Source organism: Mytilus edulis, chromosome 3 (assembly GCF_963676685.1).
Source record: "Mytilus edulis chromosome 3, xbMytEdul2.2, whole genome shotgun sequence".
In the NCBI taxonomy this organism is placed as follows: Eukaryota; Metazoa; Mollusca; class Bivalvia; order Mytilida; family Mytilidae; genus Mytilus; species Mytilus edulis.
Window position 1 is genome coordinate 1,146,218 of NC_092346.1, and position 17,964 is coordinate 1,164,181.

Consider the following 17,964-nt stretch of genomic DNA (forward strand, 5'->3'; position numbering starts at 1 on the left):
ATCTTCCATAGAGATATAATGTCTAGATTTGATGCAGCTGGCTCACACTAACACCTTTTCTTATATAGTCCTCAACAGACTCTATCAGTCAGTGGATTCAGAACTTTTCCTAAGGGGGGCCCGCTGACTGACCTAAGGGGGGGCCGCTCCAGTCATGCTTCAATGATTCCCTATATAATCAACCATATTTTTCCCATGACAGGGGGGGCCCGGGCCCTCACTAGATCCGCCGATGTCAGTAACATAAAGTTATTTTTTGTTTTTGCTCTGTGGTTGTCTGAATGTTTTTATTTCATCTGAATGTTGTTGAGATTTCTGCTATTTATCACAATTTTTTACGAATGTTTTGTCAGATTATTGTTGTACTTTATTACATATTATTGATCTAACCCCACAGCTGAGTTCTGCAAAGCTTATATTGTCATAAGTGCTTTTAATCTACTACTATGTTGTTTAAATGAGTATGCATGTGATTAGATATTCTTAAAACCCATTATCATGTCTGTTTTGAGATAGTTTATATAGTGAAGAATTTTAAAAATGAAAATCCTGCCATGCCTTTCATGGGGGATGACCCCCATAAATATGAAAAGTTGACAGGTCTGATTGCCAATGAAACAACTATTCAAAAGAGTCCAGATGTGAAAACACTTTACCATTTAGTCAGCTATAAAAGGCTCAAACACTACAAAAGGGTAACAAATAGTCTTAATTGATTTTGTATTACATTTTTTGTCCTGATGTATAATTCATGTATGTTGTACACTTTAATTACACAATTTATTCATTAAGGTATTTTAATTTATATGTGTTACAGATTGCATAAAAGTAACCTACTTGAATTGATGAGGCTGTTTTAAACAAATGTTATACATGTACTAAGTAATCTATACTTATGGCGTTCATTATCACTGAACTAGTATATATATTTGTTTAGGGGCCAGTTGAAGGACGCCTCCGGGTGTGGGAATTTCTCGCTACATTAAAGACCTGTTGGTGACCTTCTGCTGTTGTTTTTTTCTATGGTCGGGTTGTTGTCTCTTTGGCACATTCCCCATTTCCATTCTCACTTTTATAAGTCAAATTGACAATCAATATAAATCAATACAATGATGCACATACAAATTATAAATGATGTACTATTAATTCAGATATGTAACTGTATGCACATAAAATTTATATTTCTGATTTTTGAAGAAAAGACAAAAATTACAGATTTATATGATTCAATTTCATTTGGGATTTTTTTAATTCATTTTAATTTTTGAACCACAGCCAAACCAAAATTCATGAAAAAAAATCAATTTAAACTAGATATTGACAATGCCCCATCCCCACCTTTTCTGCTCTGCCATATTGATGAGAAAAGTTCCACATATTTTTGCTTTGACAAACTGATGTTGGCATACAACTAGAAATTGTAACGCTGTCTGTAGGACACTGCCTGACCATAGGAAATTATAAATTTAGCACTTTGTATGATGATGTAACTATAGGAGGAGGAGATAGCCAGACAAACCATGATATCTTTATACAGCTAGTACCAACAAATGACCAAGTCCAACAACCTGTCATTTTCAGAATACCGGTATTTAAAAAAAAAATCCTGTGGCCATGCACCCCTTCACTATGTGTATGAACATCCTTAAAAATATTAAAGTTGTACTTCAAAAATTGTAGGAGGAGATAGCCAGACAAACAATGTTTCATTATCTGGACTGAGGGACATACTGACTAACAGAGGTAAATAAATATCCCCCCAAACATTTTTTGTGGGGATATAAAAAGTGCATTTGTAGTTTTGATGTTGCAATTAATGTCAACCTTAAATGGGAGAATGTCAACATTCTATTACAAGATGATGGACTCGTCCTCATAATTACACCAGATATATAAGATATTTTTTTATTAATATAAAGTTGGTATGTGTATTAAAAATGAGTTTCTACAAGTAGAAACCTAAAGAGAAACATATACCAGAAGAGGACTAAGCAACAAACAACAATAGTAAGATCAACTCTCTTTTAAACTAGATACACAAAACTATGGTTTACTAAAGAATGATCTTTTAAAAGGATTTACATTTAAAAATTTAAAAAAAGTACATAACACAAAAACATCAGAGTATTGTTATAAATATATCACAGTTTTCTTTGGAGTATATTCATCACATTTATTTCTTTTCAACACACATCTTCATGAAATTTCTGAAAAGAAAAAGAAAGATTGTTGTATCATAATAATTTGTTTAAATAAAACAGTGAAGATCAACACAAACAATATATTGGCACTTTATATCCACTGGAGAGGTTGGTGTTATAAGGGAGATAATTCAAAACCAGAAATGCATTTTTAAAATCCATTTCCTGAATGTTTTTAAAAACATTTCTTGAAATCAAATAAAAACTAGAGATGTAGTAAGCAAAGCTTACAAATTTATACCCTGGACCTTGCATGTTTAATATTGTGGTAATGAACCCCCCCCCCCCAAAAAAAAAAAATGAGATAAAAACAAAATAGGTGGTGCAAAAAAGCATTGCATGATTATGACTTTAGGGAAAGTTTAATTAAATTGTAAGAGGTTTAGGAAGAGTTGCAGAAAAAGATGATTGCATCTCAATAAGGCAAGGGCAAAGCACATACTTTGGTAAAAAAAATTATTCTGATTTAAAACAAAATAGAAGTGTCTTAATGATGTACTTCCGTGCATTTAAAAAATCAGGAATTTAAACTGATTCTGGAAGGAACAAAATGAGATAAAAATATTGATAGGTTATGGATCTCCTTTTTGAGATATGGTTTTAAAAAAAGGGCAGGAAAAGGCTGGTCAGAATTTTACCTTATAATTACTTGCATTGGTATTATTTTGGTCTCAAATAAAAATAAAAATAAATCTGGAATCTGCTTAAATTTTGTAAATGACCTTTTATCAGCTATTGAAGTCCTATAAGAAAATAAAATTGGGTGTTATGGGACAAAATATTTTACCCTGTATCATTGGAAAATAACCAAGGAGTCCGTCTATCTGACACAAATTCCTCACCTAAGTACATTGCAGTGGTGAATCCAAAAACCCTGGAAGCCCCCCTTTTTTTGGACGATGATACATTTGAATGGGGACATGTAGTTGGAATCTCACCCCCTTTGTCCTGGGTTATGAACCCACTTTTTAAAATGGCTGGAAATGCCCCTGCATTGTTAAAGAATTATTGTATGGATGCTCAATTGAAAGCGTTACAGTGGAGCAAAACAATCTTTGGTCCTCTATAAATGTGCCAGTGTAAACTGACATTATCAAAATTGAGCATGGCAATGGGGAATATGTTAAAGAGACAACAAACCTACAATTTTGTTTTGTTTCGATCTCAATTATTTTGGGGGACTCCCTTACTGCAGCATGCCCTTTGCAAAAGGCAGGGATATGATATCTATTTTACCTACCTAATAATTGAAGGTAATTCTGGATCTTTGTATATTTCACAATGTCTATATCCCAGATGTTTGTCAAATTCTTTATACATAGTATAAGATCTTCCTTTTCTATAATGTTCTACTTTATTATGCAACTGAAAGAAAAAGTTATAATATATCAAATACAATACTGAAATGGTACTTTATATAACTTTCTAAAACATGCATAAATTAGCAATTATCAACCTCAATATGCTGGATATTTCATCAGATTTGAAGATAGGTTATGTATTTGCCCTTTCATAAAACAAACCTTAAATCTACTTAACACAGTCAATAATATGGGAAAATATTGATAATATATTATTGTATAAAGATATGACAGAAGCTACATAAGTATAAGACTTACCTCCCTTCCACATTGTACAGGTATTATATGATCGTCTGCTGCATGTAATATTAGTAATGGTTCATCTATTTCCATAATACTGAAAAAATATAAATAGAAAATAATAATTTACTGATGATTATTGGTTAAAGACATTTTATTTCTTTTTATGTTGCATAATTGACGTGACAGATTTGATATATAGAAGAATATTAGACAAGATCAGAAATTTAGGAATGATTCCTCTGTAGAGTTCTCCAAAGAAATGTTAAATTTGTTATCAATTATGCAGCGAGTTTGAAATTCTTTCAAAAGATGCAATAAATTTTCATTAGAACTGGACGCAACAATATATCTGTTTATTCTTGAAAGCAAACAAACACCATGTCTAAAATGGTTTACTCCAGTAGACATTCTAAAAATACTTTGTTTATGTTTCAATGCAATAGAACCACTGGTACATTGGTGAATTTAACATTTTTTTGCCAAGTTTTTTTGTTTGTTGGATAATGCCAGGTTAATTTTATCATGCTTACTTATCTTCCGTACAGTAATCAACTACTTTCTTCATAGAGTCTATAAATACCCACTCAAACCATGGTAAAAATCTGAAAGGCTGAGAATTACACATGATATATTAACAAGACTATTTATAAAAGCATAATATTGAAATAATCTTTCCCTAATAGCAGTCAGTTTGGATTAATTTGATCAAAAACATCACAAATGTATTTTTGGCTTGCAAGTCAATAATTCAACTAGTATTCATGTCAGCCCAACTTGACCATTATCTGGAGGTGGGTTACACATACCCTAAGCATTTTCAGTTAAAAAAAAATATCAAGATTGAAAATATAAATTTTAGACTTTTTGTAATAATCTGAAACCATAAACTTATGAAACATTACATCCTTTAGACTTTCACTTTTTTTTTAAATCTTTAATTTACAAATACTATATGAACCAAGTTTACCTACCAAAGACATTGGGTGTCGTCTTGAGGCATCCCATAAATTGTTGAAGGGTGATTCTAAAATAAGACCATCAACACTTTCTCCTGTAATTTAAATCAAATATACATAAAAAGTCCTATGTGTTTCTTATAAAGTTGTAATCAGAAAAAACTTTTTATTTTGCTTTTAGTGTTTTAGAGTTTTTATTATATTTCTACTGATGTTTTATTTTACAGTTATAAAATCAAAGTTTCAAATCTATCTGTATCTCTAATACAACGGAGATTTAAATTGTTAGAAGAACTTATCTGTATAATCTTATAAGTGTCTTAAACTGACTATCATATGAGCCAGTCCATGCGAAAAGGTACAAAAACGAAAAATTTACGAAATTCTAAAAAGTGTGCATAATTATTGGTAGTAGACTTGTGATTTATAAAACACATTTACTTTCCCTCATATCATCAGGCTGTGAGCTACACGCACCTGCGAGTGTTGAGACCCCCCCCCCCCCCCTTTAGTTTCATCAAGATTTTTAGTGAATTATTTCATATATTTCAATCATTTTCAAAGTACAGTTTAAATGGTTTGATTAGCCAGTTGATAATGTTAACCCCGGTAGCAGTGGGGATAAGGCTCGCGCTTACGATGCGGATATCAATGCAATCAAACCGGGCAACGGTTCGAAAATCCCGTGCAACTAAGGTTGATTTATATAATATTAAATAACTTTAACTTAACTTAAATTTCAATTTCTAAAACACAAGATGTCATAGTTTTTGTATTTTCCCTCATGTTTTAATGTTGTCTTACTTTCTTTAAACCTGTAGAACTGACGGAAATTATTGACTTTTGTCTCTGTAGAGTCATAAATTTTTATAGTTTCTGGTCGGTATAGCATTAGTCCGGGGAACAAATGATTTTTTACACTTGCTCAAATACCAAAAATTCAGATATTTCTACGTCTTTTTCTGTTTTAGTTGACAAATTCGGGATAGAATTGACAATCTTATGAATGTTTACATTAATGTTATTTTTTTTTGGATAAAATGGTTTTTCAAAAATACTATAACAAACTTTGATAACGTGTCCTGTAAAGTTTACCAAAAGGACTTTTTGTACCTTTTCGCATGGACTGGCTCATATTCAAAAGGTAAATGTCAACTACCACAATTAATTGATATAAAAAATATCATGGTCAAATTTTGTAACATTATATTAAAGTTACAATGTTAATGTTGCAATGGTGTTTATGTCTATGTTGTCTTTATTATTTATTAAAAATATATTTATACTTTCCATGTCACAAAGCTGTTTAAAACAAAATGTGTCAGTTTTTATCCCTGCTTAAGAAATCAATTATAAAAAATTTACCAGGTGATCTATGAAGACTAGCTACCTTAACATTTAAAAGATTTCCAGATTTGTCATTCCAAATCCCCCCCCCCCCTGGATCCGCCTATGTAAAATACCTCGAATGCCTTCACAAACTCATAAACAAGAGTGACTAACATAATTCATCAAACTCAATCTCTAAAATTTAAATATTGTTTGCTAAAGTAGATACACCAAGTCAGGAGCCTCTGGCCTTTGTTAGTCTTGTATAATTTTTAATTTTAGTTTCTTGTGTATAATTCGGAGTTTAGTATGACGTCCATTATCACTGTACTAGTATACATATTTTTAGGGGCTAGCTGAAGGACACCTATGGGTGCTGGAATTCTCGCTACATTGAAGACCCATTGGTGGCCTTCGGCTGTTGTCTGCTCTATGGTCGGGTTGTTGTCGCTTTGACACATTCCCCATTTTCATTCTCAATTTTACATACCTTTTTGATTTAAGTGCTTCAGTAGATTGGTACTTATTCTGAAAACAGAAATTCTATTAAATCCAGTTTCACACCTTGGAAAATATGATAGCATATTAGAACAGCCCTATAACAGTACAGTCTTTTGTGACAACAACCTTTCTAATAATTATAATTCTATAATTTCTAAGCTATAATTAACATACTAAACAAGCGTGCAACAGCTAGCTAAAAATATGGTTGTTTTTTGTTGCTGTATATTATATAATTATGTTTTCATTTTTTTTGTACATCAACAATCGAGTTGTGATTTTATATTTCTTATTTCAGGGCTTTTATAGCTGACTATGCGGTATGGGTTTTTGCTCATTGTTGACCTTTAGTTGTAAACTTTTTTCATTTGGTCTTCGGTGGAGAGTTGTCCCATTGGCAATCATACCACATCTTCTTATTTTTATTAACAATGTCAAAATATAATATGTCTAAGCTCTAAGCCATCCCAAGAGTAGTAAATAAGTGAGAAAAAAAATAAAAATTTACACTATATTCTCCATAATAGCAGAAAACACATTATGTAAAGATAAAAGATAACCTTAAAACAAAAATCTTCTAAAAAGAATTATATACTTACGCTGATCCTAAAGAATGTCCCCATATATAGAGTGGAACTTTATCTGATCTGTCACGTATCCATTTATATGTTCTATATGTATCTTCTAATACACCCTCTTCTGTTGGGGTTCCAGAAGAATCTCCAAAACCTGTAAAATTGTCAAACTTGTTTTTTACTTTGTCTGTGTATAATCTGATCCCAAATGATCATTGCAGGATTTCTTTTAGAAAGCACACTGTTACGATCAACTAAATCAATGTAACATTCTAACAACTAAGAGGACCATTAAACCTGACTAGTCTTTTGCGTACTTGTTATATAAGATATTATGACTTCCCAGATTTAGCAAAATCTCTAAATTGTTCCTTTAATCACTTTTTAGAACATCAGTTCCAGAAAATAAATATGGATCTAAAAATCATTTATTTCTAAATGTGTAATGAAATGGATTATAACTTGTCATAAAATTTTCAAATCTTATTAACTAATTGAAATAAATGTTTTTCCAATGGTAGCATATTCAGTGATGTGCTTAAGTTCCTGCTTTATGTGAACTGATTTTCTGATAAATTTCATATACAAACTAATGTATTGTCCAAAAACTTTAATTTAGTTATGCCTTTCCATGTAGCATGTTTTAGTTCCTTCTATGTTCAACTTCCTCTTTGACAAAAAGAGTGATGCACATATACCAAATTTTCATGACATTTTTCTGAGCAAGCATGTCATAAAATTGAGAATGGAAATGGGGAATGTGTCAAAGAGACAACAACCCGACCAAATAAAAAACAACAACAGAGGGTCACCAACAGGTCTTCAATGTAGCGAGAAATTCCCGCACCCGGAGGCGTCCCTCAGCTGGCCCCTAAACAAATATATACTAGTCCAGTGATAATGAATGCCATACTTATTTCCAAATTGTACACAAGAAACTAAAATTAAAATAATACAAGACTAACAAAGGCCAGAGGCTCCTGACTTGGGACAGGCGCAAAAATGCGGCGGGGTTAAACATGTTTGTGATACCTTCTTGGAATAGACAGGGGAAATAACTCCCAGTATATCTTGTTTAATATAATTACCTCTATAATCTATGGCTATCACATGAAAGTTCATAGAGGATAAAACTTTGTATAGCTCTATTCTGTGTGGCTGTGCTCTGTAAAATATAAAACTTTGTATAACTCTATTCTGTGTGGCTGTGCTCTGTAAAATATAAAACTTTGTATAGCTCTATTCTGTGTGGCTGTGCTCTGTAAAATATAAAACTTTGTATAGCTCTATTCTGTGTGGCTGTGCTCTGTAAAATATAAAACTTTGTATAGCTCTATTCTGTGTGGCTGTGCTCTGTAAAATATAAAACTTTGTATAACTCTATTCTGTGTGGCTGTGCTCTGTAAAATATAAAACTTTGTATAGCTCTATTCTGTGTGGCTGTGCTCTGTAAAATATAAAACTTTGTATAGCTCTATTCTGTGTGGCTGTGCTCTGTAAAATATAAAACTTTGTATAACTCTATTCTGTGTGGCTGTGCTCTGTAAAATATAAAACTTTGTATAGCTCTATTCTGTGTGGCTGTGCTCTGTAAAATATAAAACTTTGTATAACTCTATTCTGTGTGGCTGTGCTCTGTAAAATATAAAACTTTGTATAACTCTATTCTGTGTGGCTGTGCTCTGTAAAATATAAAACTTTGTATAACTCTATTCTGTGTGGCTGTGCTCTGTAAAATATAAAACTTTGTATAACTCTATTCTGTGTGGCTGTGCTCTGTAAAATATAAAACTTTGTATAACTTATTCTGTGTGGCTGTGCTCTGTAAAATATAAAACTTTGTATAACTCTATTCTGTGTGGCTGTGCTCTGTAAAATATAAAACTTTGTATAACTCTATTCTGTGTGGCTGTGCTCTGTAAAATATTTTAAAAAAAAACAACATTGAATTGAAAAAAATGATGCATTTTATATCAGAAACAGACTTTAAATCTATTGAAAAAATTAACAACAATCCAAACATAGTTTTAAAAATAAACCTAAAATGGAATAAACAATTGCATTTTTGTTGTATTTCTAATAATAATCATATCCTATTTCATTCAATTTTAAATCCTTTAAAATAATTGTTTTTTTTTTTTTTTACAACGTATATTTTGATTGCCATCACATCATTATTAATCTCCCTATAAATGCAATTATTTTATTACAAAAATGTCTGTTCTTTATTATTGCTTTTATGCATATGACAGCATGAATTACTAAGGCGACATTGAATACTAATTGCATATAAAAAGAACACTATATTCCAATTTTCGTACGGATTGTTATGTCAAACATGACATCTGGTAAGATAGTTTTGAAAATTTTCAAATTCTTAAAAGCACAAGGTTGTTGAATTTGCAGATTAACCTTAAACAAAAACAAAAAATGACATATTTACATATATAATCATAAGCATTAACCATGTTAACAGCAATATAATCCTTTGAATAACGAGTGCTTAATTCAATAACTGACATGCCTTATAGTGGGTTACTTCTGCGGGTGAAATATTTCGGGATTTTCATATAGGAAATATTCTTGAGGTTATTATTTGGGCAGATTCAAACCTTTAATCAATACCTTTGCATGTGGATTTTTAAATTGGCAGAACTTATTTTGGCGATTTTGTTCTATCCTCGAAAATAAGCAAAAATGTACACCCCAGGAAAATAACCCCGTATTTGACTAATTGGTGACAAGAATTAAGAATGTCCACTATAAAACCTTTTAAACCTTTCTTTTATAATCTGAAATCCCTTCGAGTCTTTCCTTGTCTTTGCATTTAAAATAGATGTTATAGAAACCTGTATAATTTTCAATAATCTTTTAACTTTCTCAAAATATGATAGTTTGAAATTCTTATTATTTCCTTTTTATACATATTTATCATACATTTTAACACTAATTTTTATCAATATATATTTCAAAGAAATATATCTGTTATCCAAATGCTTTTGTCTCAAAAATTGTGTAGACCTATCTGCAATTTTCTCTATTTTGACAAATTATACATTATTCATTAAAAGACACCATTTATGATGATGGAAGATTTTAACAACCTTGACTGCCTATACATCCCTTGCACGGTCAGTGAAAATGAAAATGTTTTTAAATGAATTTCAACATCAGACATCCTTTATAAACTTAGGTTGTATTTTAATTCAATGTTTGCATTAAATAAGCAGCAGTTGATTTAGCAGTTGGTTTATAAGTGTGTAATCTAAGCAAGGGTCAAATGTTTATGTGCTTTGCAAGATTTCAAATATATCCACCTTGTGGCAGCGTTTCCATGCAGATATAGAACGATTGGATGACCTGAGTTTAACTTTAAGTCTTTGTTATCTCCCCTGTTCTGTTGTGGTATTGTATGCCTACAGATATAAATTTAAACCAATATAATATAACACCTTGTTCCTGCCCTGCCATGGAGGTATAAAATAATGGGGTGTCCTGAATCCAGCTGACTTGATTCACTTTCTAACATATCCACTGGTAACGTTTGCCTTCAATAAAACAAAATAAAGTACAAACTGATAAGCAATCCTGAAGAATATATTTTTATTCTCATCATTTTCTTGAATGCCAATGGCCAGAAGAAATTCAGAATAAAACTTAATTGAAAGTAAAATCTCAATTACAGTGAGCTTGTTGTTCCATAATTAACGTTATTCATTTGTCTTTTGTTATACAACAGATGTGTGTATTATGCTTTTAAACTGTTAAAAAACCCAGTCAAATAACCTTTGATAATACTGGTAGTAGTTTTTATTTTTTTAAGTAAATGATTATAAATATACAATAATATGTCCTCTCAATAACTTACCAAGCACCTAATGTAACTTTTTCATTGACTTTGATGTAGAAATTCTTACAGCCTTTGATTCCTCTCTTGTCTGGACGTTTCAGGTCAACAAAATAGGGAAACTTTACTAAATTAGAAAAAAGTAAAATAATATTTATATATAACAACAAACTTAACAACAGCCATACAATTTAACATTAAAATTTTATTTTCATTTACTTCTTGGATATTGACATCATATTCTTGTAAAATTGTGACAATTCTTATTAAACACCTTGTTCATGCATTTTCAGTTTTCATTTCATTTTCAAAAATAATATAGACTGTGAGACTAAACATTTTGGAAAGTAAAAAATCACATATGTACATGTATGGAAAACCAAAATGACAATCTTATGTCAGGTGGGCCTGAGCAAATATATAGCCTGCATACTGTTAAAGCCTGTATATATATAGTTTTTTTTCTATTAGGTGAATTAAGACTTTAACATTTCAATGTACTAGTTATTTGTAAAAGAAACTAATAGATTTGTCTATAGGCTTCTAGCTCTTATATCTAACATGTTTAAACAAAACAGACATGGTACTGGACATGACAAGCCTTTTGTTTAATAAAAATATGATGCAGATTTAATATGCTTTTAGTCCTATCTATTTTGAAATACGGACATGAGTTGGGTGTCAATTTACATTTTTTTGGTACTTTACAAATACAGTAGAATCGGTATATTTAGAGCATGTAGAGGCTATAATTTCATAATCATTATGTCATAAAACCCTTATATACAGTTATCAAAGCCTTTATCATCATGATCATGACAGATTATTGCAAATTCCAATGTAAAATTTTTCGACAGCTTACATTTGGAAGTGGAATTGCAGAAGAATGAAAAATACCAAAAATCTACATTATGGATAATTTTGAAATAAAATTCACTATCAAACCTAAAATACAATTTATAATTTTAATTTTCAGATTACTTGCAAGTTTGGTTATATTCTATGTACAAATATCTAGTTTCACAATACTCACAGAAATGTAAGAAGAGTATTTTAGAGAAGATCCAAGGATTTGTCTTGACCAGTACTGGCACCACTACATAAAGGACAAATAGAATAGCAGAGAATGTCTTTGCTGCTGAGGTTAACCATGGCACATAAAACCTGAAATAAACATACATGTAACAGACATTAGCATGATTAGAGAATGTCTTTACTGCAAAATTCAACAATGATACTTAAACCCTTAAAAACATAAAAGAGGGACGAAAGATACCAAAGGAACAGTCAAACTCATAAATATCTAAAATAAACTGACAACGCCATGGCTAAAAATGAAAAAGACAAACAATAGTACACATGACACAACATAGAAAACTAAAGAATAAACAACCCGAACCCCACCAAAACCTTGGGGTGTTCTCAGGTGCTCTGGAAGGGTAAGCAGATCCTGCTCCACATGTGGCACCAGTCATGTTGCTTATGTGATAACAAATCTGGTAAATAATCTAATTCGGTAGGTCACATTCATGAAAGGGAAGGGGATTGTAGTTACGACGTTATGGCATCTGTAAAATTTATGAAGGGATAATTTCAACTTCACCATTTAGAACTCTTGGTTTAATAGCTTCCTTGTGAGCAGCAACCATCTATCCAGAAAATCATGATAGGAAATGCAAGCACGTTCAAATAAACATGTTCCAGAAACCATTTAAATTTATATTTTGAAAAACTGTTTAGATGGGGACTTCAATGTTTGCCTTACAGGTAAATATTACATAACAACTCCATTTCAGGAAAATGTAGGCATTTCCATGCACAATCTTCAGTATTGTCATGTTCATGATGCTGTACAAAGCATGTTCCATTGAGATAGTCTCGTAATAGTACATATGTATCGTGGATGGATTATTTGCATTTGTGTTAGGTAGCTATAGAGTTTTAAAAGTTTCCTATTTTGACCAGGGTAAAATTCTGAATATAAAAATTATTGTATACATGTCCCATAATCATGATAATATCAAATTTTGGTGCATGACGATATACATGTAATAATAAAGTTATTTGAGTCTAAGACCTTTGTCAAATCACAATTAGAATATTTTGATGAATGATGGTAAAATTTCAACCAATTTGACGCTAACAGTAGCCAAAAATTACTGTTTGACGCCTAACGATATGTGAAGGGATTGCTTCCCTTAGAACATTTAGTAGATACTTAGTCAGCCATAAGCCGTTGAGCTAAGGAATTACTTCTCTAGCTCAGTCCGTTAACACCCTGCCTTATAGCTTTTAACACAGAGGTCCCGGGTTGGAGACCTGTTGAAGACATGCGATTCTGCAAGTAGAATCATGCTCTCCACTAAGATTGGCGCCCAACAATAAAATCCCACAATTAGAAGAAAAACATAGCCAGGTTAAAATATAAATATAAAAAAGATGAAGATATCATTATAGAGTATTTTAATGGGGGGAAGTGTACATGTGATGGGATTGCTTCCTTCAGAACATTTAGTAGATACTAAGTCAGCCATAAGTGCACATGGTTGAGCTAAGGAAGTACTTCTTTAGCTCAGTTGGTTAACACGCTGCCTTGTAACATACATTGTAGAGGTCAAGGATTCGAGTCCCAGTGGAGGCATGCGACTTTGAAAGGAATCCCGGTCCGTTCGCACCCTACATGTTCGTGCCCAATTTTAATTGGTTTTTTTTTTTGTAATCATGCAAGTTTTGGCAAGAGTATTCTTCTTGTCATTGTCTTAAAATAAAGTGAGACAGCATTTTATCTTTGTGTTGAACAAATCTAAATCATGTTTTGGATAGTGTATTGTTAAAAAAAAATATAATCCTTTCTATAAATAAAGTGGGATTCTGTCAACATTTTATTTTATATTGAATAACTCTTAATCATGTTTTAGTTACTGTATTACTATAACTTTGTTTTATAACTTGTTTCAAAACAACTAAATGAGATTCTGACTACGTTTTTTTTTTTTGTGTGTTGAATAATAAGTTTTATCATGTTTTGGTTATAATCAGATAATAGTGTATACGTATTGCTTTATCTTATTGTTTAATTGTTTCAGATCAAAGTGAACAAGCTGTCAAAAACAATTATCTTTTGTGTTTTTCATTCAAAATCTTCAGTGTTTTACTCATACCAAGCTATAAATACATTCAATATTTACACCAAAGCAATTTAAAACAACAATCATAATTTCTAATTATTCAACTGGAATTTGAATTAAAATTGGGCGCGAACATGTAGAGTGCGAACGGACCTTGGGTGCGAACCTGCGCTTTCGGGTCGATCCGGCCCAACGTCGATCCGGCCCATATGTAAAGTCGATCCGGCCCCAATAAAAAAAAAAAATTTCTAAGGAATAAAAATAAATATATATTAATTGTAATTCATAAATGTTTATTATTTTTATTATAATGTTAAAGGTGTACGGTAATAAAAGTAAAAAAGGCCTTTGAAAAATATTTTTCATTAGATGAGTATAAAACAACTAGGTTGATTATGTCTTTATTACAAGTTTTCAAGATTATTGGGTATAATTATATTAAAACAGTGAATTCAGACATCAACATTAATCAGCAGTAATTAGCATTTTCTTTCAATTGACTGTGATCCTAACAAGTCTTTCATCTTGTGTAACATATAATAACAAATAGTTACATACATGAACGGTACAAGCCGATCCCCAAGCTGATACATATAAATTTGTTTTTCTTTTTAAGTTCTTAAAATTTCTAAAATTGAGAAATGTTGTTGCATCATCGATCGGACACTTTTTTCAAATTCCATTTATACTGTTAAAGTTTGTGACAAAATCTAGTTAATTCATATTTTATTATGGGCCGGATCGACTTGGGGACGGATCGACGTGGGCCGGATCGACTTGGGCCGGATTGACTTTGGGCCGGATTGACTTGGGGCCGGATCGGTTTGGGGCCGGAACGACTGGATACCCGAACCTGCGAGGTGCAAACGTGTAGGGTGCGAAAGTGTATTGGGCGTGAACGGACCTGATACCTGTTACCCTTTGAAAGAAGAATCATGCTCTCCAGTTACAGGTATAAGGCATTACTATCCTCATTCATGAACATTAAGCCTAATTTACTTGAAAACAAGGGAAAGAGGGTGGTTCAAAATTGTGTCAATATTGATTTTTTTTCCTATTTAATAAACTGTGTATTGTCACCAATGACAATGGCACGAGTATTCAACATTAGCATAGTAGCAGATGGTAGCAGTCCAAATGTTTTCGGCTTGAAAAAGAAAGATAAAATATAACAAATACAGTGTTACAGCATATAAAACTTTCTTAGTCTAAAGAGTCTTGCTATTTAAAATCCTTACATTTTGACGTTCCAGATTTTGAAACGGGAAGATCGGAAATGATGTTAATTTTTTACGAAGTCGGAAAAACTAAGGAAATCCGGTTTATAAACATGATATAGCTTTACACTTTAATGATGAAAAAAGACACTTGAAAAACCAATTACCATATTCCGGCAACCTCATTACATTATCAATTATTATTTAAATAGAAATAATCTATAAATTACCATAAATTTAGCCTTTCAAGTAGAAGTTTAAACAATCGAAGTAAATTGCAGAGTTGGTCCGGATTTGATTCTCAAATTCTATAAAATGGCGGGAGAAGGAGAAACTGTGGAAATCATAACAGAAACAATATCACAAAAAGATGAGACAGACATAAGTCATTTAAAGAACAGTGATGAAAATAAAACAACAAACTTAGAAAATGAATCTATATCAGAAAAAGAAGAATCAGATACTATTCCTGCAATCGAGAATGGCACTCATGAAGAAACTGAAACACATGAAGATCAAGAAGAAACATTAGAACAAAGCTCTAGCACACAAGATCAAACTGAACCTTCAGGGACTAGTGAATCTAAGTCACCTAATTCAAATGAACGTTTAATGAGACTGCCGTTATCCCGCATTAAGGTGATAATGAAAACCGATCCTGATGTTACTTTGGCGAGCCAGGAAGCAGTTGTCGCACTTTGTAAAGCAACAGAACTTTTCATCGGAGCAATTTCTAAAGACGCAGTTGTAACCACATTAAACAGTAAACGAAAAACATTACAAAGAAAAGACCTTGATGTAGTGCTCGATTCAAGAGATGGCTATGCCTTTTTAGAAGGAACATTAGATTGACAAGTTATTGTACATATAGAGAAATTATAGGAGAATTATATGAACTGACAAGTTGACAACGCAGTTTAATTCCATGAATCTGTGAAGGACAGTACAAAGACGATTTGCGTGATTAATGAATGGGCATTTAGCAAACAGCTATGAGTATCAATTCAATATTCATTAAAGCTAAAATTTGTACATCTTCTGAACATGCTCATGATGCTGAAAAGTCCAAAATAAAAATGTGTGTGCATGTGTTACTAATTGAAATTTAAGTTTATACATTTGTAACAAGGTTCATGTGCTGTAATATAAATAATATCTATACTTTAACTGTATTTTTTTTTAATATATGTACTGCAACTGTGGTTTTGGTGGTAGGTGCTTGTCTCAAGAGTGAGTTTAATTCCCAAACAAAGACTTGTAAAAAATGGTACATTTCCTGCTTCTTTGCTTTATAGCATCATGAGCATACAGTAGTTAAAAATGATGTTAAGAACAAGTATGAAATAGGGTATGATTGCCAATAACTGTTCACCAGAGACCAAATGACAAAGTAAATACATGTAACAACTAAACAAGTTACAACTATAGGTCACTGTATGGTGCCCTCAACAATTAGCAAAACTGATACTGTATAGTCAACTATTGTAAAACAATGAAAATAACAGATTGATTAATGTTCAAAACATTGAAAAGATTTATTTTTTATATAATACAGCAACAAGTTAACCAATGAATTACAAGCTCCCTACAGAATGTGGCAGGGTAAAACATGTTTGCAGGTGCCCAACCCTCCCCTAACCTAAGACAGTGGTATAACATCACAATATATTAACAAACTATAAAAACCATCATCAGGCATGTCAGTTACATTTGTAGATACAAATTTAAAGCAGAAAAACAAGGATCAAAAACACAAATAGGTTGTTGCAAGGTACATCACCTCTGCAAAAATGACACAAAGCCAAGATCTGAGAGTATAACAGTTAGCTAGTTCAAAGCAAAGAACAACTAAGAAAACAAATCATGTGCCTGACTAAATTTTCAATCGGTATACACCTAACATCCAATGGATCTAGTGTAAAGACATCTTTACCAGTCGAAGAAAAACATGACCTTTTTCAATGCCAAATTATAGGTACCAACAGATAGTAGAACCATGAATGTGTATATATTATATATAAAACAATCATATTAGTTTGGTTTTAATTTACTCGTAGCAAAAATCAATATTGATTATATACCAATAAAAACAATATTTAAAGATCTTTTTACAGTGTTGAATTGGTAACATTTTAAGAGCATCGATAAGTTTACCTTAGTAAGACTGTTACCTTGCAATTGTTAACTACATGTAACACATTTAAAAAGTCTGGTTCAGCTTGTTGGTCTAGTCCCAAGCCAGGTTCATATTGCATCAGCATGTTATTGTGCTATATGCAGGTCCATCATCAAATCTGTAGGACTGGTACCATCTGAACTGGAGGAAAAAATATTTCTTCTGAGAGTGATTTTTGTCAAGACTGGGACTTCGTTACAGAAAGCTAAGCATAGGGATAGTAATCAGGCTGTTTAACTAACTTCTTTATAAAGTTTTATGTTTTAAAAGGTGGAAGACTTGGATTCTTCATGCTTTGTATATAGATCCCAGATACAACAACCAATAGTATTTTGGTGTATGGAAGATTTTAAGGTGTACATGTTCACATGGCAGGTGCACCTGACCTTGATCTCATTTTCATGGTTCAGTGGTTATAGATAAGTTTTTG

At 31.8% G+C, this 17,964-nt stretch overlaps 2 protein-coding genes across 3 annotated transcripts; one reads left to right on the forward strand and one right to left on the reverse strand.

Moving 5' to 3' along the window:
• Positions 1-1,895: 1,895 nt before the first annotated feature.
• LOC139515600 (lysophosphatidylserine lipase ABHD12-like) lies at positions 1,896-15,442 on the reverse strand. 2 transcript variants are annotated; one of them, XM_071305217.1, is made up of 12 exons: positions 15,380-15,442; positions 12,047-12,177; positions 11,035-11,140; positions 10,619-10,714; positions 8,255-8,331; positions 7,191-7,320; positions 6,581-6,618; positions 4,777-4,856; positions 4,336-4,415; positions 3,821-3,899; positions 3,442-3,566; positions 1,896-2,207 (listed from the first exon to the last, which is right to left on the reverse strand). In XM_071305217.1, coding segments are annotated over exons 1-12 (978 nt in total). In that variant the 5' UTR covers positions 15,382-15,442; the 3' UTR covers positions 1,896-2,173. The 2 variants fall into 2 exon arrangements, with proteins under 2 accessions (XP_071161318.1, XP_071161317.1); XM_071305216.1 differs by lacking the exon at positions 10,619-10,714 and adding an exon at positions 10,484-10,582 and having other exon boundaries at positions 1,897-2,207.
• Positions 15,443-15,645: 203 nt separating this feature from the next.
• LOC139515603 (DNA polymerase epsilon subunit 4-like) lies at positions 15,646-16,349 on the forward strand. Its single transcript, XM_071305219.1, has one exon. The coding sequence runs from the start codon at positions 15,674-15,676 to the stop codon at positions 16,208-16,210; it is 537 nt and encodes a 178-aa protein (XP_071161320.1). The 5' UTR covers positions 15,646-15,673; the 3' UTR covers positions 16,211-16,349.
• Positions 16,350-17,964: the final 1,615 nt, after the last annotated feature.

What these genes read in the sequence shown, in the direction of transcription:
- LOC139515600 (XM_071305216.1), bottom strand. An exon ending in GACGACACCCAATGTCTTTG is followed by an intron (nt 4,416 to 4,776) that starts GTAGGTAAACTT and finishes TGTAATTCTCAG; the next exon opens with CCTTTCAGATTTTTACCATG. An exon ending in GATTACTGTACGGAAGATAA is followed by an intron (nt 3,900 to 4,335) that starts GTAAGCATGATA and finishes ATATTTTTTCAG; the next exon opens with TATTATGGAAATAGATGAAC.
- LOC139515603 (XM_071305219.1), top strand. Translation starts at nt 15,674, where the DNA reads ATGGCGGGAGAAGGAGAAACTGTGGAAATCATAACAGAAACAATATCA.